The sequence below is a fragment of the Durio zibethinus genome, chromosome 28 (genome assembly GCF_047325235.1).
Source record: "Durio zibethinus cultivar Kanyao isolate XHJ-2024 chromosome 28, ASM4732523v1, whole genome shotgun sequence".
NCBI lineage: Eukaryota > Viridiplantae > Streptophyta > Magnoliopsida > Malvales > Malvaceae > Durio > Durio zibethinus.
In genome coordinates this window covers 11,986,876-12,000,756 of record NC_143189.1, presented here as the reverse complement: position 1 = coordinate 12,000,756, position 13,881 = coordinate 11,986,876, and the positions used below count along the sequence as shown (strand labels likewise).

General features: G+C 30.8%; 1 protein-coding gene across 1 annotated transcript; it reads left to right on the top strand.

The window, feature by feature from the left end:
* The first annotated feature begins 225 nt into the window (after positions 1-225).
* LOC111280790 (protein STRUBBELIG-RECEPTOR FAMILY 5-like) lies at positions 226-7,250 on the top strand. Its single transcript, XM_022868262.2, has 16 exons — positions 226-407; positions 824-956; positions 1,092-1,163; positions 1,282-1,347; positions 1,587-1,658; positions 1,743-1,814; positions 2,791-2,862; positions 2,954-3,019; positions 3,142-3,207; positions 3,290-3,612; positions 4,120-4,391; positions 4,513-4,784; positions 5,694-5,814; positions 6,348-6,484; positions 6,574-6,730; positions 6,857-7,250. Exons 1-16 carry the CDS (start codon positions 323-325, stop codon positions 6,983-6,985), a joined length of 2,115 nt encoding a protein of 704 aa, XP_022723997.2. The 5' UTR covers positions 226-322; the 3' UTR covers positions 6,986-7,250.
* Positions 7,251-13,881: the final 6,631 nt, after the last annotated feature.

Here is a 13,881-nt window from a genome sequence, read left to right as displayed (position 1 = left end):
AAAAAGTGTTACAAAGATCCGGAAAACATTGAGAGGCTCTTATTTCTCCTCAGCTCTAGCTCTTTACAAAAGCAATGCCCTTCCCTCCCTCTCCCTTCTCCTCACTTTTGTTAGCTGTACCCTTGTCTTCACCAAATTTAGCCACCCTTTGGGGAAATTCAAAAAAAAAAAAATGGTTTTTTTCCCTTTAGGAAGTTATCATTCATGTTTATTGTTTCTTCAGCTCCTCCTTGGGTTTCTGCGTTTGATATAGCCAAATCATTCAAAGGAATAGAACCCCACGTTCCTCTGCCTTTCTTGGGGTTCTTTCTCGCATAAGAACATGCATCATTTTCTTGTTGGATACTTTGTTCTTTCTCTTGGTACCCTGATTTCATTGGTCCATTCCAAGACAGATTCCCCGGATGGTATGCATATTATTATTCAACTTCAAAGTTGTAGAATATTTATGGTGCAATTTTAAATATGCATTCTATTGCTAATGATACTTTTGTATTTTTGCTCTATTTTTATTTGTTTTTACGTTTGTCTAGATTTTAAGGAATAAAACAAATATATCATATTTGGCAAATATTTTTTTCTGCTTACTTTTGGCCTCTGCTATGGAGATAATTAGATGCCAATGTGAATGCCAATGATATATCTTTGGAACTCATGAAAATTTGAAAATAGGTTCCATTGGCACTCTTTCTGATTTTCAGTTATCATAGATGCAATCAGTGCTTTATTGTCCCCCTGCGAGCATCAATCCTTCTTGGTTTAAGAACTCAGATGTCTGATACAACACAATATCATCCTGATGCTTGTTAATTCTATTTTGTAGTTACTGCCCTTAATGTGATGTTTAAAAGCCTAAATACTCCATCACAATTAAGTGGTTGGAGAGAAAGTGGTGGTGACCCTTGTGGCGATTCTTGGGAAGGGATCAAATGCTCCGGCTCATCTGTAACTGAAGTGTAGGTTTCACCATTTCTTTCCTATTATCTGTCTGCCGTAGTAAGCTTGCATTTTTCTATGTTCAACTTGACATAATTAGAATTTCTGAACCGTTCTCCTTTTTTTTCTTTTTTTTTTGGGCTAAAAATTTGCAGAAATTTGCCTGACTATGGACTCAGTGGACAATTGGGTTACCAGCTTTCAAGCTTGACTTCAGTCATTACCTTGTGAGAATTTGCTTCTAGAAATAGGGAAATTATATGTTATATTTTCTGTTTCTTTTTATTTGTTTTTCGCTGTCGGAGAACATAGCCTCAAGGCAATGCATTTTTGGCCATAGTGCAGTGATTTGAGCAAGAACAACCTCAATGGTGATATTCCATATCAACTACCTCCCAATGCTGTACACGTGTAAGTCAGCTGAACTGAGTTAATGAATATGAAAACTTTTTGTACTTCGCTTAGCAATTCATGTTTGAAACATTGTGGCCAATGGTTTTCCTGTTTTGAAGTTATGTTGCTTAGAAATTTTGTTTTTGATCACTTCGATCTTCATGACATAGTGCTGCATATATATCCATATCCCCATCCTAATTTCATTTGTTTGATTCTTTATAATATCACACATATCTTATGAGCTCAATTTGCAGAGACCTTTCTGAAAATAATTTTAATGGTAATGTGCCTTACTCGATATCTCAGATGACCAGCCTCCAAGACATGTAAGTGAAATAAATGGTTTTTCCTATTTTCATTACAATTTCACCAGTTGTTACCATGTCTAATTATTTGGAAGGTGGCTGCAGAAATCTTAGTCATAATCAACTCAAGGGACAGTTGAGCGATATGTTCACAAAAGTTCAAAAACTTGAATCATTGTAAGTACTTCTGAAAAGAAAAAGCCTTTTTTTTTTTTTTCTTTTATTCCTCTTTATATTTACATAGTTCCACTGGAAAAGCTAAGGGCTTGTGTAGCTTTGAAAAATGCTTTCTTTCTTTCCTTCTCCACTTTTACATTGTATAAATTTGGACCCCTTGTTTTTTAATTTTCCAAATCCAGTTTTTTTACTTTATTCTATCAACCATTTTTAGAGTAAAAGTTTTCTAATCAATTTGATATGCGTAGCTTCTAGATTTTACAGGAAACATTAAACTTTTGTTATGTTTGATGTGATTGACTTTTTCTTTATGACACACCACGAAACCTTTATTTTATGTGCCTTAAATATCTGTAGAAAGGTCGTTTTATACAAAATATGCAGCTACTATGAAAAAATTGAAATTAAATTTGAGGGGATCATAAGATTGAAATGACTTTCCAAGTTTCTGATAATGATGCCTCAACTAACCTGGGGGCCTTCTTCTAAAGTAAAGAAAAAAAAATCTAAAAATGGGAAAATTTTCAGACAAATGCAGAGTGGTGACATGGGAGCACATATGTGTTGAGACATTCATGAATATGACAATACTTTAAATGTAACTTTCTGCCTTATGTATTATTTGCACTATCTGATCAAATGCAGTCCATGTAGATGAACCAGGGAACAAAAAAAGAGTCACTAGGTGAAAGAATAGGGATGGCATATGGACATCAATAAACTGTCTTATTTGAACAAGAAACTAAATCCCATTATAATATCAAGAATTCAAGATTGACAAAATGAAAATGGAAACACTAAATCAAACCTTTACTTTCTTTTCTTTTCAAGAAATTTTTAGAAACTACCTAAGATTAAGTCATTGCCATTTTCTCTTGTGCTTCTCTCTCGTATTATATATTTTCAATGTAAATGAAACAAGGTGCCTCTAGACATATTGGTTGTATTGCGTACTAACATATGAGCTGACTTACAGTGATGTATCCTTCAACCAACTGTCTGGCAAGCTGCCGAGTTCTTTTGCAAATCTTACAAGTCTAAACACTTTGTAAGTGGAAAAAATTTTCTCCTTCTTTTTTTATTTTTATTTTTTATCTTTACTCTTTCAAGTGTTGCTTACTCTGTTTTCACTTATACAGACATCTGCAGAATAACCAATTCACCGGTACGCTAAATGTCCTTGCCGACCTTCCCCTAAATGATCTGTACGTGACCAGCATATAAAATTTGTTGAAAATGATGGCTTTCAATTCTTCTTTTTCAAAATTGAAGTTGATGAAAATTTGGGAGACCTTACAATATAAATCCACTGTTTTTTTTTTGGCAGGAATGTTGAAAATAACAAATTTACTGGATGGATTCCTAATGAGTTGAAGGACATTGACAACCTACGGTGAGTATCCTACAAAATTTTCTTGCTTATTCTTGTAGTGCTCTAGAAGTTGTTTCCTTACTTGCAACCATCCCTTTGGAAGAACTGGAGGAAATTCTTGGTCAACTGGGCCGGCTCCCCCTCCACCACCCGGTGTACACCACCGTCATCCCAATGGAGAAGAGGAGCAAAGTCATGGTGGGCAGAAATCATCCGTTGTGAATGCAGCAATTATAGCTTTGTCCTGTTTAGGTGCACTTCTGGTGGTCGCTCTTCTTATTGCTGTATTCTCAAGGAGAAGGTCACCTCCCCCATCCTCTTATTTTCTTGATGAAGAGAGGATCAGTGGGCGTAAAGGATTTACTCCCCTTCAATCACAAGAGTTATTCACTGAATCATATGTTGGCATCTTAAAAGACCCCAAAGGTATCTATTTGTTTGTGTTTTCTGCATGTAGCAATCATCAGCAGAGTTGCCTTTCTAACCGCTCTGTATCATGATCTTTGTATAAGCATGCAAGACTTTTTTCCATGTTTCAAGTTGTAGCAGTGTATGATTCTTCTCCTACATATATGTCAACAGTGCCAATGAAAGTATATTTTTCTATGAACATATATCAATGTTGTGCTTGTGTTTGTATTAGTCCGTTTGAGCAAGTTACATTTGCTACACGATGTGAGGTGTAATTCTTAATAATATATTGCAAATAAATTTTCTGGTGTACAAAAAATGGTTTGACAAACTTTCATGCAAATGTTTCTTACTGCCACTAGATTTCTGAAGTGAATCGGGTTCACATGTTTTAGATCGATATTGACTGGATACTTCATGTAATTTTGGGCCTCTTTAGCAACTTTTGATTGCTTGATAACTAACTAATAATATTTTTCCTGTGATCAATTCAACTGATTCTATGATGTCTGATGGTGACAGATTTTAAGTCAATTGATTCAGGTGTTGCAATAGATATAAAGTCCTTGCAAAAATCTCCGTCAATGGGTCTTAAGCATTCAGTTTCAGGTCGTGTGTCCTTCAGTGAAAATGAGTTTGCAAACCGCCTAAAAGGCAGAAGAAGCACCTCTGTTCATGTTATACCGTATTCTTTGGCAGATTTACAGAATGCTACAGGAAATTTTGCATCGAGTCGCCTTTTGGGTGAGGGTACCATTGGACGTGTTTATAAGGCAAAATATCCAGATGGAAAGGTAAACGTGTGGGCTACACTCCTTTGTTAGCATATTTGTTTCTCTTTTGTTCTTCTGCATTCCTTTATAAATACATTTTAAGGTGCCATCTCATTTTCTCCTGTATATATGTTTGTATCAGGTTTTAGCAGTGAAAAAGATAGATTCTTCACTTTTTCAAGGCGAAAGGCTGGAGGGATTTTCAGAAATTGTTACAAACATCTCAAAGCTTCACCATCCTAACATTGCTGAACTTGTTGGCTATTGTTCAGAACAAGGGCATAACATGTTAGTTTATGACTATTTCAGGAATGGCTCACTTCATGAGTTTCTACACGTGTCAGATGATTTCAGCAAACCCCTAACTTGGAATACCAGAGTCAGAATTGCTTTAGGTGCAGCCAGGGCTGTTGAGTAAGTGAATACATTCTTTTGCTTTCAATAAGTGGATATCTCCTTTTGTTCCCTCTTTTTTGGTATTGAACAACAATCAAATCACCTAGGAATTTTGAATCTATAATGTTACTTTCTATTTTAGTAGACGTTCATATTCATTCATATCTTGCCTATTAAACTAATAACATTATCTATATTTTCATTCTATTTTAGTAGCCAAGTTGCAGTTGCTCTTCCTCTGACCTTATTTTAAACTCTTAAATATGTGTGCTGGTATATAGGCATGTCCCAGTTTCAGTTTATAGTTGAGCCTCTAACAGCCCTAAAACCAAAATACAAGTCATCTCAAACCACAAACAACAAAAATGTTCAATCTCTAAAAGGTATAAACAAGAGAATTGAGTTGATTTTTTTTGGTTAGCAAGAATTGAGCTAACTTAGAAGGATATAAATACAAACTTTGATAGATTTTGATCGTTTACTGGTTAAAGTGTTATTGCAGCTGATGGCGTGAAAGTCATTTCTCACTTTTATACAATTTGTTGAGCAGAGGTTATACCACAAGTGATTTCAAATTCCATACAACATATATGTAGCTAATTCAATGAATTTACTAATTCCTTTTAACTTTTATAAAACAAATTTTAGCACATCTGATTGTTCTACACTTCAATTTGCTGTTTTCAAACCTAACTTGAATGCTCAATCCATATATGTTATGTTTGCCTTTTTTTGAGTCTGAATTGCATCATGAGTTAGCTGACTGTATATTTACTGTAATTTTAACAGCATTATTCTTACCTTATATGATTTTGCGTTGTCCTGCCAAAATTTTTACCTTCCTAGTGAGTGATGAGACCGTATCTTAGAAGTTTTGCTGGTCTTTTCATTAAATTTTAATCCAGTAGTGAACGTTGCTTTGTTCAGGTATCTCCATGACATTTGTTCTCCACCTATAGTTCATAAGAACATCAAGTCATCCAATATTTTGCTTGATCTTGAACTCAATCCTCATCTATCTGACTATGGTATGGCAAACTTTTATCAGGTGAGTGTCTCTTGGAATCTAATGGATTCCTTTTTTCTATTCGGTTAGAGAATATATATGTCCTTCACTCAAAATTTGCAGAGTTGCTCAGATTTTTGATGAATTTTAATGTATCTGGAAAGCAATCTTAGTTTTTGCTAGGTGCATTCAAAACATGCCTTCTGATGACCGGATCATAATAAGATCTGCCATGCTAAGCAAATTTAAGTTGTAATTCATTCCCTTTCTCACAAGTATCGATATCTGATGATCTGTTGTTCTTGACTAGTAGACCTAGATTTTTTCTAAATATGCAACAAAATGACATACGAAAGCCTAAAAATATTTTGTTTTGGTGCTAAAAGAAGTACAAATATTAGTCATGCATGCTAATGAATGCAGTTTCGTTGATAAAGATAATCTAGAGGTTCTTGTTTTAGGCAAGTCTGGAAGCAGATCTGCACTAATAATTTAGCCATAAACATAGTAAAGGAAAAATATTGTATCTTCTTGCCTAGAAACAAGTGTCAAGTTTTCGTTACGATTCCTTTCAGCGTACAAGCCAAAACCTTGGAATGGGATACAATGCTCCAGAATGTACAAGTCCTTCAGCCTATACACTAAAAAGTGATGTTTACAGTTTTGGAGTTGTTATGTTAGAACTATTGACTGGTCGGATGCCTCTGGACTGGTGAGGCTAAATCACTCGCTCAACCCTTCATCATTTAGCCATATGAAAATTTAGTGTCTGAGTTAATCATATTACTTCTTTCTTTTCAGTAAAAGACCAAAATCAGAACAATGCTTAGTCAAATGGGCCAGTCCTCAGCTTCATGACATTGATGCACTGACAAGAATGGTTGATCCTGCCTTGAGGGGACTATATCCTCTCAAAGCACTCCCTCCATTTGCTGATATTATTGCCCTCTGTGTACAGGTGAGAGCATTACACTAGCTGAAAAACAATGTTGCAATCAACAAAATATCCTAGAATGTTGCTGATATTGATTTTATCATCTTCAAAAGCTCTAACACTCTTTTCTCTTTCGGTATCTTTGTTCAGTCGGACCCTAAGCTTCGGCCTCCGATGTCTGAGGTGGTGCAGGCATTGGTACGATTAGTTCAACAATCTAGCATAAACATGAGAGATGATCTTTCAACTTCTCGCCGGACAGAGGACTCTGACTACTAATTCAACTGGTCCTTTCAATTCTTATGTATAAATTTCCATCAGATTTAAGTGACTTAAGAAGAGCATTTTTCCTTTTTCATCCTACATTTTTTTTTTTCTGATATGCATCTGCTTGTAGAAATATTAGTAACACAGAATCTTTAGGGCCTCTATTTTCTTTAGTAGACATTTCTGTTCCATTTTCAGAAGCATAGTTTTGGAAATTAACTAGAAAATTGTTGAAAGTAATTAAGGCAGTGCAATAGTCTTCCAATGCAATGGACTGAAAATTTTTTATTGCACTAGAAGAACAATATGACTGAAATTCATTTCTGTATGAAGCATTCAATTTCTTTCCCAAACTTAGTTCTCAAGCAAGGGAATTAAAAGTTAAAAAACCCAACCCAAAACTAGGGTAGTCTTTGTTCTTATTTTAGATTTTTTTTTATTTGAGATTTTCAGAATTTAAACTTGAGTTTAATATGTTTGTATTATATCTATTGAAATTGGAGTTTCATTCTATCTATATTATCTTTTCATAGCTTTTATTGATAATAAAATTGTAAATAAAATGAACATCAAATTAGTCAATAACTTACACAAATTTAATAAAAATTAAATTTCTAATAATTTATAAATTATAAAATAACACATAAATATATAAAAAACCTTATTTATTCTTTATTACTATAATACAAATTATATGAATAAATATTCACGTATGTCATAGTAGACATATATATATGTATATATATATAAAAGGTAAAAGCTTCAACAAAACATACTTTCCATAATTTTTTAACACTTCCCTGACAAATTTTTTTTGGGGTTTGATAAATGGGTTCTAACATGAAGGTGATGGACTTAGCCCAACATGTTTCTCTAAATTGGGCCCTGCAAGACATAAGGAAGTGTATTGGGAAGATAAAAATTTATCTTCGAGCGCCTAAATAAAGAAAGTAAGCGTCACCATCTCTGCAGCTTATCTTCGAATAGTAAATATGGTAATTCATATATATCTATATATATAAGTATTAATAATTTATTTATTTATATCATATTTTATATTAAAATTATATATTATAAATCATGTTAATATAAAAAAACATAAAATATATTTTTTTAATTTTTATTATATTAATTTACATTCTCTTTTTAAAAATTTAAACTAATTCACTTATATATATTTTATAATTTTCGTGTTTTATTTAAATCGCCGAATCTAATCAAATAGTGACATTTTAACTGCCTTTATTTGTTAACACCTTAATATTGTCTTCATTTGTCTTTTATTTCTGAAAACATTGACTGTTGCGGATCAGCTGATCATCCAAGCTAGGCTCATATTTGATAGGATCTGTGTGCCACTTTCCATGATCTATTCCCACCCCCAAAAGGTTCCAAAGGCATGAAAGTTAGTTGGATAGACAATAATGTCTGACCGTACGTACTTGATACATTTATTTTACAGTTAACTCGGATTCATTTCGGGTTTATATGAAATATTAATGGATTTGATTTATATAAAATTTAAATTGAATTTAGTTATTATTGAGTTAAGTTTGAATAATTTAATTTATCAAGTGAATTAAGTTTAAATATTTTATTATTTAATTTGAATAATTTGTGGATTTAATTAAAATTTTAAATTTTAATATATATTTTAATTATTTTAATTAAAAAATTATTATTTTATATATATATTAATTTGAGATTGAATTTGAATTTAAATATAAATAATTAAATTTGAAATTGAATATAAACATTGAATTTATTTTTGTTTAATAAATTAATTTAATTCAACAAATTTAAATAACTTAAATTTTATTTCAATTTAAATTTAAATTTAAAATTTTTATTATACCAACGCGAGTCGAATCCATTGTCCTTGAAACGACACTAAAGTTCTCATTTCAAACATGCTCTTGGACTCATGCTTTCTCTTCTCCAACAGCGTGCTAATTTAAAGGCGTCGCAACATGCTCACTCAAAATGGTATGATCTTGCAAGAAAGGTGGCCCAATCCGAAAAGCCCACAACCGCTGATTTAGGTATCGACAGTGACTTACTAACTTAATAATCCAAGGGTTATTGTTGAGTCAATGACCTTTCCATAAACCTGTTCTATACCTGATTGTAAGCATAAAAAACAACTAAACATTCAACAAACACACGCAAACTTTGATAGGGAATCTTAGATTTTTTTTTTTTTTGGGGGGGGAGGGGGGAAGGAGTATTAGATTTTAAATCATAACAAAAATTAAAAAAACTTAACAAACTTTTTTATATTTTTTGTTTTCTTTTTCTTGAAGATTAAACAAGAAATATGTAAAAAAAAATTAAAAAAAAAAATCCGATCATCATATTTATGCATATTGAACTTACTATTATAGGTTTGTTAAACAGATGGATCAATGATTCTTGTGCCACTTAATTTCCATAGTTTCTCATTAGTTTAAGGCATTAAAACTTTTTCTGCAAAATGGTCAAACATAATGTCTACCCAAATTGAAAGAAACTTGTTCAAGGAAACAATTTAAAATGCCTTCTATTGTCTTCGTAGGTAAGATTCATTAGCAATACTAATTGGTTTATAATATATTTTTGTATATATATATATGTATATATGTCACGGTATGGCAATATTAGTTAAAATATAATTAAATTCATAAATATTTTCTATATCATAAATATTTGCTTGTTCATTTAAAAATTCAAATTCATAGAGATTCGAAATGAAATCTCAAGTCCGAATTGCTTAGACGCCCACCCCTATTTTGAAACATGGATTAATTATAAGATGTAAAAGATTTAAGCAACTAAGTTGAAACGGTATGCTATGTCTCCCCATCATTTTGAGTTGAATTCGTTAAATATTTCACGTTGGCATAATTTTTAAAATTTTGAGACTCGGGAAGGAGTTGATCTAAGCTGGCTTTCACTCATGTGCACTTAATTTGATTACTATATATTTTGGTTTGACCGAATTTGTCTATCTAATTAATGTATCATATTCAATAGAGAAAGTTATTTCCAAATTTTTAAGAGCACCAAATTTTGACTTGGAAATAATCAAGCCCCTAATATTAAAATAGATGCATGTTTCGTTGTTATCTATGTTATGTACTAGAAAAAAAAAAATGCTTGGTTATGTTCAACTTCAATGTTGGCATATTCATTTCACAAGCTTCAAAATGAATTAGTATGAGCTTGTTTGTAATACCGGATTTTAAGTTAATCAAAGAAATAACTTTTAATTGACTAGGAAGTGCGAACTGTTTATCGGTTTCGTTTCATTTGTACTCATCTTAATTTCCAAGAGAGAGGATTTGTTTCATTGTTGGGTTGGCTTGAGTCTTGAAGTCAACCTCCAAAGTTTGGCAAGTACTCTTGTGGGGCAAAATATTTCAACAAAAGGAAACTGCAGTGCCGGCCGGACCATCCGAAAGATTGACTTGGTAGCTTGAGGTATTTCTTCATCTCAAATATATGTTCATACCTCAAAAGTTACAAGCAGCAGAACGCCATTTTGGAAAATAAAAAATTGAGAGCTTTCCCATGTGCTTGTAATTTCAATTTTTGCTTACCTCTGCATGGTTTTAGGTCTTTGTTTATTTGTGACAAAATTTATGTGAAGTAAAAAATAGGTATAAACAATGTCAAGTTGTCAACCATATGAGTTTGAAGTACAATATATATAAAGCCAAAACTTGATTTTGAATGGTTGAAACTGTGCAAGGAATTGAAATTCTCGATTTTAAAATTCAATCTATTTGGGAGCTCAATTTGCCCACATAATTAACCAAATTATCACATTTTTTTTAAAGGGATATGGGATTATTGGGTTTTATTCAATACTTCTCTTTCCTGATAGTCCAAACATATTTATCTACGTCTGAATTCATAAAAAATTATCAAAAGTATGTTGGACTTCAACATTATTGAAAAGGTGAATTCTCTTGACCAAATTAATTACACAGTCAATAAAATTTTAATTAATAAGTTTTTTTTTTTATAATTAGGTATAAAATATGTATTGACTGAATTAACCTCACCTATTAATGTGATTATGATACAATTTTACCTACCATCGTAGACCCTAATGAATGTATCTAAATTGATTTTTTCTTAAGAATAAATTCATTTTGTATCAAAGTATTGGATGTGATGTGTCGGTAATTGACGCATGCAATAATTTTGGTAGAAAGTGACTTGTTTTTTATACGTCCAATGAACAAGTTTCCTTGACAAATTCGATTGATGCCTAAATTTGGGTCCCAAATTTAGTCTACGACTCAGTAGAAAGCACGCCTAAGAGCTAAAACATCTCAACGTCAAAATTTTCTATCTAATTATTCTCTATAGCATACAATCCTAAAGATAAAGTCAATCCAACCATGGAATGTTGATAAATAATCTTAGCAAACATTCTCATAAATTGGTTTAACCTATTTCCTACATTAATATTGATTTATATTTATATTTTTTGGTGTTTGAGAGTATCTGGAATCCTTCATCAATACTCTGCATTAATTTTACTAATACAATTAATATTAGACATTTTTTTTTGTTACATCAGGAGAGCAAAGCCCTAATACAAGTAAAGAGGAGGGGGAGATCTGATTTAAAACCAGGCCGTTGACTATTTAATTTCTCTTCCTAGGCATTTGTTTTGGCCAACTCTTCCTAAGCATGAAATATAGTAAATGTCTCTAAAAATACTCCAATCTAAAGGTAAGGTTTTAGGTTCAATTTCTGGATTGGACAAGATAGTATTTAAGGAATGAGACATGATTGTCTTCATATATATATATATATTTATTCTTCATAAGCATGCGTGAAATATTTGTAAGTTGTGAAAGCTAATAACAGGTTTTGTCAATAAGGTATGTTATGTCTTGGTTAGGTTTGGAAGAAATTTCATAAGCAATTTCTGTTTTTGGAACGTAACTGATTGTTGTATCAAAATAAAGACAAAAAAAAAAAAAAAAAAAGGATTGTCAAGCGGACATCTAATATCTTAACGTAAAGGACCGTTTATCTTTGGGAAAAATAACAAGCTAATTGGCGTACCTTCGCCAGAGTTGACCAACTAAATATCGGTTTTCTTTTTGGTCCATAGATATTTGTTTGAGTTTATATTTGAGGTATAGTCAGTATATAAATGTTATACATTGTTAGTAAATTATATAAAAATATTTTATAAAAAATTAATTTTAAAATCTTAAAAACTAAATACACTTAATGTTAATTCCAAAACTTGTAAGTCATATTTGGTATACAAGATTATGATAGACTATGATAAGATAATATTATGAGTATGATTAGATTAAATAATATTATCATATCTTATGTTCGATATATGCAATGATTAAGATAGAATAATTTATTTATTGGTCAAAATTATCTTACCTCAAAATTTATAAAATTAAAATTATTAATATAGTTTTTAGGTATAATAAGACATGTAAATTTAATCTTATAGATTAAAAATAATCCTCTCCGTTTTGGGAGGATTGAATTATCTTATATTAAAAGGATGATAGTCCCCCTATACCAAGAGGATGATAAAATAGTTTTAATTTAATTAATTTAAAATAATTCCTAAACATAAACTTATTAAAATTTTAATGAACAAGAATAAAGAAAAATATACAATAATTGATAAAAATTAATTAATAGAAATAATAATTTAAAATGTAAGAAAATTTTTTTTTATCCGACGATGTGATTCAAATGTACTCCGAGTAGTGATACCTATGAAATCTGTAGGTAAAAAGATTTTTTTTAAATACTACCAGTATATTGGAGTATTTATAAAAATTTTCAATAAAATAAAATTTTTCTTTTTTATTAATAAAAAATAAAATTAACTAATAAATTAAGAATAAGTAATAAAAATGAGTAATAAAAAAATTTTATCCGATGATGGGATTCTAAAAATATTCTAAGTAGAGATGCTTTAAGAAGTCCCAAGGTGAGAAGATTTTTTTAAATATTACCAGTGTATTGGAATATTTATAGAAAATCTTCAATATAATAAAAATTCCTTATTTCTTCAACTTTTTAAAATGAAAATATTAATAAAAATTAATAAAATTTCCAAATCAATAATAAAATGTGTGCATTAACATAGTGGCATTTTTTACATTGCATGCACAACATGGTTTTTATGAAAAATAAATTTGAATCTCCAATAATGAGATTCTAAGGTATTCTGAGAAGCGATGCCTAAGAAATCTCTAGGTAAAAAAAGATTCTTCTAATATTACTAATGTACTGAAACATTTTAAGAATTATTTTGATAAAAAAAGGTTTTAATTTATTTTTCTCGAATAAAATTTGAGCACTAAAAAATAAAATAAAATTTTAAAAAATAATTTCCAATAAATGAAAAATCAAGGAAATTATTTTTAAACACTGAAAATTAGACTATTTTTATTAAAATTAATGGATAACAAATAGTTAATCGATATCGTTCTAAACGGGCGTTGTGGGGGTGCTAATCCTTCCCCATGCGTAACCGACTCCCGAACCCAGATTGTTTCGCAAACCATAAAATTATCTTTTTAATAAATTTTAATTAATTTTAAAATCTCATTAAAATGATAAATTTTAATAGGTGGCCAATCACACCTAGCTAAAAAAGATTGGTGGCGACTTTTTTTTTATTTTTTTTTTCAAATTCGTCGGACGTACACAAAACCATTATGACAGCTTGGTGACTCCACTTAGGGATGCCATTTGTTTTCGAGTGTTAGGCCAAAATTAATTACGTGTTATCTTTAAATTATGATTTGAAGAGTCCTAACCGATATTTAAATTTTAATTTCTTAGATTTTAATTTTTTACTTTCAATAAAAATAGCAAAAAAATTTGAAAACAAAAAGAAAAATTTTATACACGTTTCTTTTACT

Bases quoted from the DNA above. Each gene is read 5' to 3' on its own strand.
- LOC111280790 (XM_022868262.2), top strand. From the start codon at position 323: ATGCATCATTTTCTTGTTGGATACTTTGTTCTTTCTCTTGGTACCCTG. The intron at 1,164-1,281 runs GTGAGAATTTGC...GCCATAGTGCAG, and splicing joins TTGACTTCAGTCATTACCTT to TGATTTGAGCAAGAACAACC. The intron at 6,485-6,573 runs GTGAGGCTAAAT...CTTTCTTTTCAG, and splicing joins GGTCGGATGCCTCTGGACTG to TAAAAGACCAAAATCAGAAC.